At 31.3% G+C, this 17,089-nt stretch overlaps 2 protein-coding genes across 2 annotated transcripts; both read right to left on the bottom strand.

The window, feature by feature from the left end:
• Positions 1-8,398: 8,398 nt before the first annotated feature.
• On the bottom strand, positions 8,399-9,616 carry LOC111882171 (uncharacterized). Its single transcript, XM_023878523.2, has one exon. It carries the CDS (start codon positions 9,614-9,616, stop codon positions 8,399-8,401), a length of 1,218 nt encoding a protein of 405 aa, XP_023734291.2.
• Positions 9,617-10,213: 597 nt separating this feature from the next.
• On the bottom strand, positions 10,214-16,855 carry LOC111882168 (CASP-like protein 3A1). Its single transcript, XM_023878519.3, has 3 exons — positions 16,435-16,855; positions 15,314-15,449; positions 10,214-10,572 (listed from the first exon to the last, which is right to left on the bottom strand). Exons 1-3 carry the CDS (start codon positions 16,746-16,748, stop codon positions 10,360-10,362), a joined length of 663 nt encoding a protein of 220 aa, XP_023734287.1. The 5' UTR covers positions 16,749-16,855; the 3' UTR covers positions 10,214-10,359.
• Positions 16,856-17,089: the final 234 nt, after the last annotated feature.

Below are 17,089 nucleotides of genomic sequence, written 5' to 3' on the forward strand. Positions count from 1 at the left end.
TTTTAGTCAAAACCGATTCTAGTCCCTTTTCCCTCTAAATGCGCTAGACATTTGGAAAATTTTAGAATGGTCAAATATTATAGCCTATGCAATCGATCCTATACCCGAAGCGTATGGGACACAATGCATAATGTCTTACATAAAGATTTGATACTTTATCAATCTTCCGCCATAATATTTCATTTGCTATGTTCTCAAAATTCGAATTGTGAAGAGGAATGTCGTAATCATAATCAAAATTTTAAGAACACACTATGTACCTTTGACTAAATTTATTAACATTTCTCAACCTAAGCCTTTAGATTTGAAATGAAGCATAATATTCTCTCCCTTAATTATAGCAAAATAACTATTCCATCCTTGCAACTTTGCAAAGAATGACTCTTGTTTTCTATAATTAATATTGCCAACTTGCAATACTTTCCTTAATAATCATACAATCATAACATTTTTGCTCCCACTATCATGATGATTATTATAAACATAACACTTATGCTCCCACTAGCTTTGACATGTATTCAGAAACATCTTAACTTTCAGAAAAACAATACCTATTGAATTTCTTAAGTCCATGTTTCTAATATTTAATGCTTTGATAACCTTTTATCAAGGCTTTTTGAACTTATACACATTTGCCTTAGATAGTTCATATGTGTGTCTAAACAATTAAGACTAATTGCCAAACCTCACAATTCAAATCATGGAAAGGGATACCGTAACCATGATCGAATTTGAGAATGCAATTTTACAATCACTATCTTCTTAAAATCTTTCTTAGTGAAAGCATTTCCTCACAATCATTTTCATGAAGGAGGAAATCTTATGAAACTTAGATTTAAACGGTGTATGTGTTCCTATCCATGTGAATTTGTTACAACCAAAGTTTACGACAAATTCAAACTCAGATGGATCGAACTTTCTTAATCTCGATTTCTTGCCTTATGGTAGCACAGCTGCCCACCATGTCTTCCAAGTAGTTAAGCAGCTCACCTTTTCTTATCAATGTACTTTCCATTGATCAAGGTCCTTGACTTTTATGCATTCAAATGAGAACTCATAGGACTCACATGCATAATTAACTCGATTGGATTGGCACATAAACAAAATAATGTCAACACGATAGGTTGTAAACCTCAACTCGTGTGCTAGTGATGATCGATAAGGTTTATTTGATTTGTTCTTGAACCTTTTTCAAACATTAAGACTCCCACTGACTCCTTGACATATAAGATTCTCTTGTCAATAAACATTTCTTGACAAACAATTATTCAAGAGTTAGCGTAGCTTTTATCAAAACATTTCATAAATTGGTCCTAGTTAGTCTTTGTCTTATCCAAGACATCACAACTTTTCCATATTTGATGAATGCTATAAACCTTCTTAATACTTATCACTCAATATCACAATCTTAACTCTAAGACTTGTTTTGGAACGAAGTATGATTGACTTTCTGATTTAACCATTTCTTCAATTCTTGATTCCTCTTCTTAGACATACAATTGCACTAAGACTCACTTAGAGGATCAATTGAGATATGGTTCTTAATCATTAAGACCTATCATAAAGCATAAAAGGTACTCTCCCTTCTTCTTAGAATAGAGAAACTTTTATCTTTCTGCCTACTTGATTCTTCTTATTCGTTCTGCTATTGATTTAAACTTTTTCAATCAATTAAGAATTACACTTAATCTTATAAGTATAATCATATTTACTAAACCTTTAGTAAATCATGACGAATATCTTTATTATTCTTGTGGTGGACTTGATCAGCACACAACTTTGTGTACTCGATCTCCTAGTCCTTCACTCGACACTTTGTCAATGAATTAGTTTAATTTCCAAATATAAAATTTCTTATTCATCGTGCAACCAAGTTGCATGATTCCAAGTTTCTATCCAATTGAAACTTGGGCGATGAGAAACTCTCCCTATTTGGTAAACTCTCGACTTTCCATAAATAACATAATAAGAACCAAATCCATTATTGCTAATAATAGAAACATTCAAACATCAATTTTTCATATACGCCATTGCAAGGATAAATAAATAATATAAAATCAAATTTTATTTTATTGCGGAAAAATTTTGTCCTTACAATGCAATTCATTGAAAAACTATGCTAATACATATTTCTTAGCAATCTAATTCTAACTCTAAGTAGTAGCTCAAGAATCTAATCTTCGAGAAATGTGATCGAAATCCATTCCTTCACGGTTAGATTTTGCTCACTTCTTCCCTTAAGCTTCATTTCTTTTCTTCGATCCTACAAAACATCAATTGTAATCTTATCACATTATGTATTAATAATCTAGAATAGAAGCTTAAAAGAGTTAGTTAATGGATTTTACCTATATTAGAGCCATACGTTTCGACTCTCCCATCTCTTAGATCTCTTAGGTAAATGGGGCAGCTTCGTCTCCAATGCCCTTTCTCTTGGCAATAAAAGCAAATTGACTCTTTTGGAACATGACATGGAACTACTTCAGACATTGCCTTTCTCTTATGATCAAACTTTTCGATCATAGCATGTCTTTCGTTGCCATTGTCTATATCCATATAGGTCTTGAAGGTAGATTCACCAATCAACTTTGCTTTTCTATTGCGCCAAACCATTGCTGATTCAGCAGTAATAAGCATATAGGTGAGATCTATAAGGGTCACGTTGTGGTTCATCATATAGTACTCTCTTACGAACTCACTATATGAGTTAGGGAGTGACTGAAGAATCCAATCAACAGTCATTTCCTCACAGACAACGGATCCCAACATTCTTAACCTATCAATGTGTGACTTCATCCCTAGGACATGTGCACACACCGACTTTCCTTCTTTATGTTTACTTGCCTAAAGGGCTTGAGTGATCTTGAACTTTTCAAGCCTTTGAACTTGTGGGTTAGGGAGAATAATTGGAGGAGGTGGAGGAAGTGAAGCATGATATCTTGTTCCTCGATCGAATTGTGGAATATCATCTTCATGTGGAAAGCTTGTTCCACGGGATTCGGGAAGACCATAGTTGTCGAACTTTGACATCTACAAAATGGGAGAAAACGAATTCAAGTTAGTTGATTGATTGAGTCCTTAGTAAATCACCCAAATGAGATACTAAGACTAGGACCCAACACAATATTCTACAACTCGGGAGAGGGATGCCGTAACCCAAATTGCAGAACATTTGAAGGTAAGTGAATGACGATTCACTAATTTCCACCATGAAAAACGAAAAAGAAATTTAAGTTTTAAATCTATGAAAACTCCTAGATCCTTTGAGATTCATTGAACATTTCATTGGCATGTTTAAATCTCGATATGCCCCTCTTGTTTGTGACTGGGATGCCGAGGATCACAAAGCGGGTGTGAATAACCATGCAAACTTACATGGTGCCCTCACATGTTACAATCATCTATTCGATGTGCCGTTAAACCACACACACTCCACCGAACTATGACAAACATTGAGTCACCCTTTGCTACCTTTGCTTAGAACCATGTAGTGTGTCGGTAAACCACACACGCTCCACTAACGTCTTCGCAAGGGCACAAAGTGTAATTTCATGGAATTGCATCAATTCACTTTAGCCTAAGTAACTAAGATTGGGAATTTGTAAAACATTCAGTTACTTTAGTAATTCATTATACTTATAATGGAAGGTTTCGTCCTATCCTACCCATTCGGCTAACGACCCTCCACTAGTCAAGACTGCGGTGGGTAAGAGTGGATACCCATTCAATCGCCATTTTATAGGAAGTTTCCTTAAACATCCCTTATAGACCAGCTTCGTGAATGAGGCCTACTAACGGTAAGACTGACTTTTACTCATACATATATATAATGTTAGACTTTTAATGTTATATATAGTATATGGTGTATTTTACACTTTTAAAATATTAGGTGGTCAAATTTAACAATTATACTTTTAATTCAATTAAATTGTAAACCAAAACTTTTATGGATTTATTAAACCTCTTTTAATTATACACCTTAATTAATTAATAAAACCATAAGGGTGTGATTTGAACTTTTTCAAAACAATACTAGAGTTTTAGAATTTAACATTCCTAATTAAACTTTTAATCAACTTTTGAATTCCAAAACTTGAGGGCAAGTTTTGAAATATTTCAAAACATTAGGGTTTAGAATTTAAATATACATCAAAATTAAACTATTAATAAAAATTTAAATTCCAAAACTTGAGGTCAAGTTTTGAAACCTTTTTCAAAACATTAGGGTTTCAACTATTTAAATTTCAAAACAACAAAACTTTTGGGTTCAAATTTAAACTATAAAACCTAAAGGGGAAAACATGAAACTTTTCATAACAACAAGGGTCAAATAACAAATAATCTAAATTAACATTTAATCACATAATTATCCATATTTGATTTATTTAATGATTTCTTGCAAAACAATTTACCAATTTAATCAAAATAATTAATCAATTATCACATAAGGAAACAAATATTTTATTAATTGATAAATATTTTCAATTAGATCAAGAATATAGTCAAATATATCATAAAATTAGATTTATATTGATCTAATATGATAAAACAACTATCCTTAAGCAAAAACAGCAAGAAATCCCGAAGTATTCTCCATCTGACGAGTTGACTCGTCGAGTCAAGCATGGACTCGTCGATTCAGCATGGACTCGGCGAGTCCAGCCTCCAGAACACCAAAAATCGAATTTTTCAAACATATAATGCATCAATACAATAGAAACCAGTCTAGGCTCTGATACCACTGATGGGTTTTGGTCCTAAGAACATTCTATGTGCTCATACAAACCGTAATGCTTGGATCTAGGTTTCTCTATTGTACATGCAAGTTATCCAAGACTATAAACCATAATTCTAGCATACAAGTAATCATATTAACATAAGAATAGGTTTAAGATGTTACCTTTATTGTTATGTAGCAATAACAATCCCAAATCTCCTTGTATTGACTTTAGAAAGCCTAGAGTCACAAATGTCACTCCTCTAATGGTTCACAAACACCATAAGCAAGAGGATGAAGAGGAGAGAGGATGGAGGCTGCCCTAAAACGTGTGAAACCCTAGAATAAGTCTCTTAGCCACGTTTTTGGTCCTTAAAGAGTCTATATATAGTGAGGCTATTAAGGTTATCTAATAAGGAAACCCTAATTTGGATGCTTAAGCCCTAAGCAACCCATGGACTCCTTTAATTAAGGCCTTGGATGATTTCCTTATGGGCTTCCCCATAGAATTCGTTCACTCCTTATTATAAGGCAATCCATGGCCCAAATTTCAATTATCTTATAATTACAATTCCAGTCCCTTAAGTTTAATTAATCTCTTTTAGTCACAAAACTAATTACCAATTAATTATTGACTAATATTAATTAAACAATATGATTTCTCCTTTAATATATTATTCTCATAATATATTAATAAATCATATTTAATCATTTCTCTCCATAATTCATCCTATCAAGTTGCTTTGGTGAAGGCAACCCAAAAGGACCATGCACCATCGGGTCAAGTACATACCAAAATAGTTATGGACTTAGACACTAATCCAACACACTGTCCCTCCACTGTTCTACCATAGAACCACCAGTAACCGCCGTGAATCACCACCGTTGGCCACCATTTGGCAACCAACAACCCTAACCTCTTTCCTGCTCAGATAATCAACCCACCACTATGGGTATCGTACCATTGTTGTGGAGCCACAGACCACCGCAACCCCACCGGAGACCATCCTCTTCAATCTTGGTCGAGCCCCGCCACCATTCCCTCCCTGTTTGTGTCAAGCAACCTGCCAGAAACCACCTCACACCACCTCTTCTTGTCACTCTCCTCCGTTTCTCACTTAACCGGAGAAATGGACCACCACAACCAATGTTGGCAGTCCCTCCGCCTTCCCCCTGTCGTGACTCGCCACCACCATATACTCCGACACCGTTTCTGTCACCGACTATTGTTGTGCTTTAGTATGGCCACCGCCTGCCGCTGTAGTTCAACCGCCACGACACCACCAGGGCTCCTCCACCCTCCGTCATCACCACCCACTGCCACCATCTTCACCTCCCATTGTTGCCACTACTGTGAAATTCCGATGTTTTTGGGTTTGTTTCACTACATGAATCATCGATTTGGGTTTCCTAAAGAGCTTGTGTGTTTCATCATAGGCAAACCAAATCCTTAAACATAAGGAGTATGAACAATTTATTCGGAGAAGTGAATATTTGATAATTTCATGGGAGAAATTGATTTGGTTTCCAATATGCAAATGGGACACATTTTATCAATAGACGATGAGAGAGAGAGAGAGAGAGAGAGAGAGAGAGAGAGACCTCTTATTTTTAAATTAAATAAATATAAATAATTATTTGGTTTAAAAATGAAAGAAAAATAAAAATAAATAAATACCCCAAGGATATTATAGTCATTTCAGTTTACCGAGGGACCAAATGTACAATAAAACTAGCTCAAAAGGACTACCAATCCAAAAGAGTCGTGGTTTGGACTAAAACCCCAAAAAAATGCATACCACAGAGACCATTTTTGCAATTTTGTCTTTATTTAAATCAAGGATTATAATATTATATAACTAAAAAAATCTTCTAAGTAATAATTTATTTAAAACAATTGATTAATAATTTTGATTTTTTAATATGAAAGTTTAATTAATTTTATAACCGTGGTTCTCACGTGTTATATATATATATATATATATATATATATATATATATATATATATATATATATATATATATATTCTAATAAATAAATAAGTTTATTCTCCTATTGCCAAATGTCATATTAGAACTTATCATTAATATTGTATGTTACATATCATGCCACTTATAAACCTATTAATTATCAATTTCAAATTTTAAATTTTTCACTCTAATTATATTAAATTATTAATTGATTCTTCATTTTAAATTTAAAATTTTAAATTTTTTCACTCTTATTATATTAAATTAATGACATTAAATTAAAAATTAAAATTAAATTAATACATATTATAAGGTGATATAACTTCACGTATTTATTTAAATCAACGATTATAATTTAAACTAAAAAAATATCTCTTAAATATAATTTATTTAAAATAATTGATTTTTTTAATATGAAAATTTAATTAATTTTATAACCGTAGTTCTCACGGGTTATAAACTAGTTTATTAATAAATATCCAAAAGGCTTTCACAAACAACCAACGATTAATATTGATGATTAAACGTTGAGATTCCGTAAGATAATAAATTCAATTATTATTATTATTATTATTATTATTATTATTATTAATTTATTATTGTTGTTGTTCGACATCAAACCTGAAGTCTATCCGATTTTTCCAGAAATCAATTATTCATTTATTATTATTGTTGTTACCAAGTTTTGTCCACAAATCATAATGATCCTTCACTCGCAACATCTGCTAGACTAAGCACACCATTTCGAATCCAAACCTGAAATCTATCTGATCTTTCCAGTGAATTCTTCAACTCTTTGACCGGGTTGGTCAAACCGTTTTGACCCGAACTCGTCAAAAATAAAAATGGATCAACTCCCAACAAATGATGCGTTGTGCCAGGTGGACGTAAATCGTACCATTTCACGCACTTGCAATAATGTCTAGACGAAGTGTTTGTATGTAGGTTTGGCTCAACTTTTGATTCACTTAAAAAAATTTACAAACACTCTTCGAAACAACTATCTGTCGTACTAATACTCTATAATCACCACGTTTGATTATAGAATAGTTGTCATTAAACACATTCGAAACAAAATAAAGCTTTCTTTGATCAAACTAAATTGTGGTTTGGATGTTCGTTTCGACATTGTTATTTTTAATATTATATGATGAAAATTTAATAATCAGTTGTTTGAATCGTGTTATTAAAAATGTTTTTTTAAATTGTTATTGTGTTGTTTGAAATTATTATATCGAATATTAAATTCTAAAACACGAATCCCAACACAAAGTAACACTAGTATTCCAAATCCATTTAGGATGTTTAAAAATATTAGAGCATTGGGTGTGGGCAACAAGGTGCAATACCAAGTTGTGCCACCTCACATGCCACGTAAGCAAATGGTGTTATAACACCAAGTGAGGAAATGGGCAACAAGATACAACAAGATGTAACACCAACATTTTGAAAATAAATATTTTTATTTTTGTATGTTTTTTTACTATTTCGTTTTTTTTTTAATTTTTTTTTGTTTTTCATTTTTTTTTCCTTTAGCGTTTTTTTAATAATAACTAATATTTTTTTTAAACATATAACTTTAAAAACAAAAAAAAGACATAATATTTAAAATCTAAAATCCGATTACAATTAAAAAAACATAATTTTAAACCTAAATTAATAACTAAAATAACATTGAAATCACTACTAAATACCACACACAAATCCTAATCAACCCAAATATTTTTTCCTAATTTGTCCCTTCATTGCTTGTAGCACCGCTAGATCAGCAGGTGCTAAACCATCCTCGCTTGTCCGAAGAATTGACAACTGTTGTGTCATTAGTTCCCTCTCTTTTTGCTCCCGCTTCTCCCGTGCCTGACTTTCCAGAAATTCCAAATGACGACGTTTCAACTCATTTTTTTTTTCCTTTATTAACAAATTATGTTCGTCGAATTTCGCTCTCATTTCCGCCGCATCTTTTGCTCTCGTCTCCACCTCCTCCGCATGTCTTGCAGCGCGCCTCGCTTTGTCGCGTCCGGGCGGTCGTCGTGGTGGGGATATCTCTTGGATATCATCCGGGATCTCATCGTCATCGGCGTTTAGGTCGATGTTAGTCCGTGCGTCCGACACGTCGACCGAACTAGAATTGCGAGACCTTTTGGATTGAACCTCTGACGATGTAGGCGTTTTATTCCATTTTGGATCCGCTCGCAACAATTCCCATGATTTTTCAAAGTCGAAAACATGACCCATTTCGACCCGATATTGTTCCTTAGCAGCTTTGAACAAATCAAAGTCGTTGGATCCACTTTGTTGTTGCGCCGCAATCCGGTTGTAAATACCGTTGAATTTGCTGCACCGCTTAGTTATCATACCCCATTTGCTGCTCAACATGTCGTTGTTGCGATACGGATTTTTCCTTAAAATAGCGTGAAACTTGTCGAGCACCGCCCCCCAATAAGCTCCTTTTTTCATTCCATTTCCACGAAGTTCGTCCTTTGAAGTAGCACACCAAGCCGCCGTCAAAGCGTATTCCTCCTCCGGTGTCCACCATTGTGAAACGTCTGCATTTTCAGATTCCACCGCTATTGATTTCCCTTTTGATTTTCCTTTCCCTTTCCCTTTCCTACTACTTCCCGCTTCCACTTGAACTGTTGGTTGTGTTGTAGGCGATGGTTGATTGGTTGTTTGTTGCATCGAACCAAAAGTAGAGAAAAGATTTTGTTGTAAATTTGGGTTTTGACCAAATTGATTTTGTTGAACGTAAGGTGAGTTGGGAAATTGCAGTGGCGGTGAAGCGGGATTGAAAGCGGCACCGTGGTATGGTATTTGTGGTGAACCTTGAGACGACAAAAGGTTGAAATAATTTTCGTACCCCGCAAATCCGAGAGGCGATGTTGTGTTTGGGTTTGATGATGGAGGGGGGGTGTTTGGGTTTTGCTCCATTTTTTGATTAACAAAGTATAGAAAATATAGAGAGGATTTTAAAAAATGTGTAAAGTTTAAATTAAAAAGAGTGCATATATATATATATATATATATATATATATATATATATATATATATATATATATATATATATATATATATATATATATATATATATATATATATATATATATATAGGTAAAAAGATAAAAAAAAGTTTTTTTTTTTTAATTGAATTTCGACCGTTTTGAAACGGTCAAAAAAATCAAACGGTAAAATTCTTCGCGTTTCACTTCGTCGTAACGCCCACGAGATATCCTAGACGAGATGCAACGAGATAGGGGGGCGGTGTTCCCCCCGTCATAACGGCGTCGCCAGCTGCCACGTCACCGCGTTGTGTCTCGTTTAGGTCCCATACCGTTTGCTCTTAAATTCATCGTAGTAAGTTTATTGATGATTGGCATATTTATCTTTTCTCAACTTGCAGAAAATATTAATGTTTGTAGGAGTTGTAATTCTATATGGTCACCGTTTCTTATTCCATTAATTTACCTGATTTACAACTTATATGATTTTCTCGTATGGGACGATGTGAGTTAGTTCCGAAGTGAACAATTATAGGAAAAGGTTAAATACTGCATGTATTGATGTATATTTTTAAAGGTCGCCTACATTGATTCCATTATATTGCAATAAATACATACATAATCTAGACATAAACACTCCTATTTAAAATCGAAAAACTAAGCGACCTTGAGCATTTAACTAGATAGCCAAACTACGTCAAGAAATGCAGAAGTGGCAAGCAGGACGCAGTTGAAGAATGCAAACCCTATTGAAACCCCAACACGTTCACAAAAGGAATGTAACGGCTTACAAAAATTGGGTAGAGCCGTGTGTTTGATCCCCGTTCGATTGAGGTTGGTCACACCCGTTGCAGCCGATCCGGCACTTATCATCGCATATGCAAGCACCTGTATAAAGGATTAATAGAATTTTTAATTGTAATCTGTATTCATAACAATTTACGAGTTAATTCATTTTGTTGTGTTTGATTGATAGGATTTTTAATTATTTTATTAATATAAACTTAGACTAAATTACACTTTTGTTTGTCGGCTACAGTTGATTTTTTCAATTTGTATCCCATAGTTTTATTTTCTTTTTATTTTTTTAATCAATTTTATTTCTTATTTAAGATTTTGTAACTTCCCAATTAAATGACTTTTATTGGGACAAAAATTGCAACAAAAAAAATTATATGTAAGGACCAAAGATGTAAATTACGTTTAAAAAACGGTTTGAACTGGACGCTCGAACCGGTTGGACCGAGAATCGGAGAAGTGAGTGGTTCAACTAGCACCGATTTTATGTCTATTTCTGAACCGGAATGAATTGACCGACTTTTACAAAAACCTGATTGAACCAGTTAGATAAAATAAAAACAAATGGAAATGAATCATTTTGCATAATAAACTTTGTCGTTTTTTTCACATCTATTTAGATTTTTTTGAATAAAAACACATGATAAATGTTAAAGGTTTTTTAATACGTTTGTATTCATCTAAAACTATATATTATTTCCGTATTATATTATATTTTCTTTTTGATGTACATGGATAGATGTAAAATTTATGGTTATATATTTTTTTAATATATTTTGATTGATCTACGACTTGTATTTATATGTATTTTTAATGTTTAAACGTGTGGATATTTATGTGTATAAGAAAATAGGGAAAAAATGAAAATTATAGAAAACCGGTTGAATTGGTGGTCGAACTTGTTAAACCGGGAACCGGTCACCATACCGGTTCAACTAAAAAAACAGGTTTTTAAAACATCGGTCATCATTTTGATTATTTTTTGGATATATCATTGCTCATTACCATAGTAATCCGAGAAAATGACTACAAATAGAAAAGTCGAACATCCGGGGGCAGACTAGCCAGTGATTGTCGGGCTACGCGTTAACTTTTTCCGAACAGTGTAACATGTTTTATTTTTTATAGATAAAATTTCATAATTTGTCCCTATGGTTTGAAAAATATCTTATTTTAAGGACTTTCATGGAAAACGTCACACACTAGTCCCTGTAGTTTGCAAAATTACATGAAAGGTCCTCATACCGTTAAATATAACTTTTGAGCTGTTAGATTTTAATGAAAAAGACTATTTTACCAAATTTGCAATATACTACAAACCTTAATGACTATTTGTGTAATTTTCTAAATTTGAAGTATATATATATATATATATATATATATATATATATATATATATATATATATATATATATTGTTTTTCTAATATTTTTATTTATTTCGATTCAAGTAACTAAAAAAACCTTCAATTTAAAATATGTAATAACTTTTTATTGTAGAGTCCGATTCTTATTATTTTTTTATTCTTTATTTCAGTCTATTATCAAATTGAAAAATATTATTTTGAACTTAACCATTGATATCTTATATAGAAACAAAATTTAATTAGCAAGTTACATTTTAAAAATATTAGCTTGTTTTCCTATTTTAATAATTATAAATCGTAAATATCACATATTGAAACATTAATTCTGAATAGACAAACTGTTAGATTTTGTTTTAATTTTAATTTGTCATAACATATATAAAATAACCACTAAAGAACAAAAAAAAATACATACAAAGAAAAAAAGTGGACCAAAATTACAAATATAAATATAACTTTTTTATTTACTTCAATTAAAATACAAAAGTTATAAAAGCACAAAATAACCAAAATTATAAAAAAAATTAAAAATAAAATAAAATAAAATAAAATAGAAAACTAAAAAAACTCAAACACCAAAATTGTAATATACTATAATATATTCATACATTTTATACTTGAATCAAAATAAATAAAAACAACAAGAGAATAATAAATAACTAAAATTATAAAAAAATAGAAACAAAAGGTGAAATAATTATAATGATATATGTAAACATAAAGTTACTAACGATATTAACTATGAAACATCTAAGTAAAAAAACAAAACATGAACCGTAACAACATAAAACTAAGAAAAAAAACATAGAGCTTCAACTCTCAAATAAGAAAAATTAAAGAATAAACGGTTTCGACATGGTTTATCGAATTTAAATTTATTTACTTGAATTAAAATAAAAAAAAACACAAATAACTAAAATTATAAAATAAAATGTCAAAAAGATTAAAAAAAGTTATCAAATTGTTGAAATTATATACATACATACATATATATATATACACACACACACACATATATATATATATATATATACATATATATATATATATATATATATATATATATATATATATATATATATATATATATATAATTTTTAATTTATATATATACAAAATTTCAATTTTACAAAATTACACAAATGGTCATTGAGGTTTGTAGTATATTGCAAATTTGGTATAAGGGTAAAATAGGTTTTTTCATTAAAATCTAACAATTGAAAAATTAAATTAACGACAGGAGGACTTTTCATGTAATTTTGCAAACCACGGTGACCAGTGACGTGACGTTTTCCATGAAAGTCCTCAAAATAAAATATTTTGCAAACAAACCAATTATGAAAAATTTTCTTTTTTATATGCATGCAACCTATGAAAATATAACCCATATTCCCCTAAGTCCAAAATTCAAATTCTAAAAGGCATACTTCAAAGTCTAAAGTATGATTTAGGAAATTAAATGAGAAATCTGCAAAAAAAAAAAAGTTTTTATGTTTAAGCTTCATATTTGAATTAGTTTTTATCTATTTTTAGTCAGTTAAGTCCTAAAAATCGAAAATTATACTCAGTCTAACCTTTTACCCGATAAACAGGTCATCCAAGTTTGAAAAAGTATACTTTTTGTCTAGATTTTATATTTTATTACAAATTTGGTCCAAATTTTATACTTTTGGACAACATTTCAATAAATTGGTATGAATTCATCCTAAATTTAGTTTTTTTTTTTTTACATTTTTTTTCAAAACTTTGTTTTGAATATGTTTTTTGCTTTATAAAATCATACTTTTACAAAAAAAGCATATTTTCACATAAAAAACCTTCTTTTTTCTATATAAAAACCTTTTTAACAATTTTCTAATATGTATTTATTAAGTACATAAATAAATATAAATTTATTTTTATAAAAAATAAATACAAACACATATTATATATATATATATATATATATATATATATATATATATATATATATATACATACACACACACACACAAACACCTATTTTATAATAAATACATTTGTATACAAACACGTTTTTATAAAAAAAATGTATACAAACAAGTTTGTATAGGTTTTTTTTTATAAAACGTATTTGTATACAAATGCATTTATTATAAAGTATGTGTTTATATAAATATGATTTAATAAAGCAAAAAAAAAAATCATATTCGAAACAAAGTTTTGAAACAAAAAAAAGATATAAAAAACTCTAAATTTAGGATGAATTTGTAACAAAATTTTGAAATTTAGTCTAAAAGTGTAAATTTTGGACGAAACTTGTTATAAAATTTATAATATGGGCTAAAAGTGTAAATTTTGACTAAATTTATGATATAAATTATAATCTGAGCCAAAATATAATTTTTGAAAGTTGGATACTTGTCGACCGAGTAAAAGAATAAAAATGAATAGAATTTTCTATTTTTGAGACTTAATTAACTAAAAAAATAGAGTTTATGTCATTTTTGGTCACTTAACTTTTGGTTTTGTGCTCATTTGGTCACTTAATTATTTTTAAGTTTTAAAAGGTCATCAAACTTTTAACTTTGTGCTCATTTAGTCACTTAACTTTTGGTTTGGTCACTTAACTTTTGGATTTGTGCTCATTTAGTCACCTAACTTTTAAAATTGTGTTCATTTAGTCACTAAACTTTTAAAATATTTTAAAAGTTTAGTGACTAAATGAACACAATTTTAAAAGTTAGGTGATTAAATGAGCATAAATCTAACAATTAAGTAACCAAACCAAAAGTTAAGTGATTAAATGAATACAAAACCAAAAGTTCAATAATATTTTAAAGCTTAAAATGAGTTAAATGACTGAATAAGCACATAATCAAAAGTTAAGTGACCAAAAATGACCTAAACCCAAAAAAATAAAAACTAAATCGATTATAAAACCTAAACAATAAAAACTTTTTAATAGATTTTTCAAATTAAATTTAATAAAGTTAGTCCATTAGACATTAGTCCATCTGTAATTTGTTATTGGAGTTGGTGTCTTGGTCCATCGTAGTCTTGTGTGGACATATCACAACATAAAAATTGTTAAGATTCTCACATAATTCCTCTTAATAAAATCCAATTTTAAGGTTTGGGGGTTACCCGCACATTACAAGGGTGGCTCCGGTCCCTCCATTGGACCCTGCTTACTCTAAGTTGGACTTTGCCAAAGCGCTATCCTAGGACCCAACAAGGAGCGCAATCCCTTTTCCCCACCATTTATTTTTGGTAGAAACAAGAACAAAATTGTTTTCTATCTTTGCTATCTTATTATATGTTACAAGGAATATCATTTTGTGGCTTTGTGCCGACCTTTTTTTTTTTTTTTTTTTTTTTTTTTTTTTATGGGTTGTTCGGTTTTTAGATTTAAAGAAAAAAATTATTTCGGTCTGATTCGGTTTATGTGCTTTACTCAATAATCTCCAAATCAACATTACCATTCATAACTAAAGTTATTGATACCTGGTCGCTAGCAAAAATAAGCCATGCATGGCTTCTGGAGGAAAAAACCAATGACTTTCTTAGCATTCTTGAAATGGTCATTACTAGTTGAAGAAGAGAGTGAACTCCAACAACGGATGATACTCCAACCACATACCTGTGCAGTGCATCAACTCAAGTTTTTTCAGTCAAAGTCAACACAAGAAAATGGAGGATCACCAAATGGACATGAACTCAAGCAACTTAAACACACACGCATTTGCTGTTTTATCATATCCCATAACGTCATTCCAATTGTATGTTTTTGCTTTTTTGGTTCATCAGAAATGTATACGTTCTAACTACTCCTTGATAGGTAGCTAGATAATACAAATTAAACCACTTGGGAAGCCGAGATATGCATGAAAAACATACGAATATCACAATTGATTTTAATTTCTATTTCGATGGACGATTTTTTTGATTTTATCTTTCTTTTTCTTTTTTTTGGTTTATGGTCTTAGAGTGCAAAAGTTGGAAGACGGTTGCATCGTTTGTGATGCATGTGCTCTGGCATAACTGACAATGGTGTCGTTGTCCATCGAGATACCAATTCAACAGAATAAAGGAATCACAGGTAGCTAAAACCTTGAATCCCTAATTTAAAAGTTTGATTGCTATTGGGAAATCGGAATGAAAGATGCTCGGAAATCGAAAATTGAATCAAATCAGTCGATGATCAATAAGCAAGACGAATCTAGTTTAATTTACAAAAAACGTAAGAATTCAACACAAAGAGAAATTGTGTTGATCCAAGTTGAAAACTTGAATCAGTGTAGTTGAGGATGATCGATACATATTCCAGATTCCAGACTTCACATGTTAAGCTCTTATATAACTTTCGAAAAATGTTAGAATTCAACGATAAAACAGCATGAAGAAATTGTTCGAATCCAGATTCCAGGTTCAATTTCTGATCGAAATTTCAGAAGACGTAAGAATTCAAACATCCCATGCCAATTTTTGATGTAAACTTCAATAAGTATACGAAATTTAACTACACATCACATGAAAAAATCTGTTCGAAGGAGTATAATTATTATGTATTGTTAATGGAACTAAACTGATCAAATTCAGTACAGAAATCTAGAGAAAGGACTTACTGGAAGGAGCCAGATAAGGACCACCTGGAGTTAAGCGGTAGATCAAATCCAAAAACTGAGATACTCGATTTCTGTTTGGCAGTAGTCATTACAACAACTGAAATCAACGACGCAGAGAAGCATACAAGCCGTAAACCGATATACATTACGTGATAATTCCGAGAAAACTTTGTGGTGGAGCTGGAAGAAACCAATGGCCTCAACGATCCACTCATGGTGCCTGTTTCAGCCTCGGCGGCAACTTTGGTGGTTGGGGTTTGATCATTATGTAGCTGTATGGCGGTTTCAGGTGGTGTTTTGAGGTCATTGGTCATGGTTTTGTTTGTCTCAGTGAATGGAAGGAGAAATTTGGGGTTTGGGTGTCGGAAGTCGGAAGGTTAGAGAAGAGAGAAATGGTGGTATATAAAAATGGTGGAATGGACGAAGCGGGGTGGAATGGAGGGAGAAAAGGGACAAGTGGCGGAAATCAGGGAGACCCGTGACTGAACATAGAAGTGCTTAATTTGTTTGTATTTCACGCTCCAAAACCGATACATTAAAGAAATCCTTATTTATTTTAAAACTAACTGCAAAAAGTCAAAAAGAATTTCAAGATTTCGCCACTTTATCAATTAATACAAAATTAATATCTGTTTTTAATTATTTTTAGAGTAAC

Source organism: Lactuca sativa, chromosome 1 (genome assembly GCF_002870075.4).
Source record: "Lactuca sativa cultivar Salinas chromosome 1, Lsat_Salinas_v11, whole genome shotgun sequence".
In the NCBI taxonomy this organism is placed as follows: Eukaryota; Viridiplantae; Streptophyta; class Magnoliopsida; order Asterales; family Asteraceae; genus Lactuca; species Lactuca sativa.

Excerpts from the sequence above, each read along its gene's own strand:
- LOC111882171 (XM_023878523.2), bottom strand. The coding sequence starts at position 9,616 with ATGGAGCAAAACCCAAACACCCCCCCTCCATCATCAAACCCAAACACA.
- LOC111882168 (XM_023878519.3), bottom strand. The coding sequence starts at position 16,748 with ATGACCAATGACCTCAAAACACCACCTGAAACCGCCATACAGCTACAT. Across the intron at positions 15,450-16,434 it reads TCCTTATCTGGCTCCTTCCA|GTATGTGGTTGGAGTATCAT; the intron begins GTAAGTCCTTTC and ends TGCACTGCACAG. Across the intron at positions 10,573-15,313 it reads TTATTTTTGCTAGCGACCAG|GTGCTTGCATATGCGATGAT; the intron begins GTATCAATAACT and ends TCCTTTATACAG.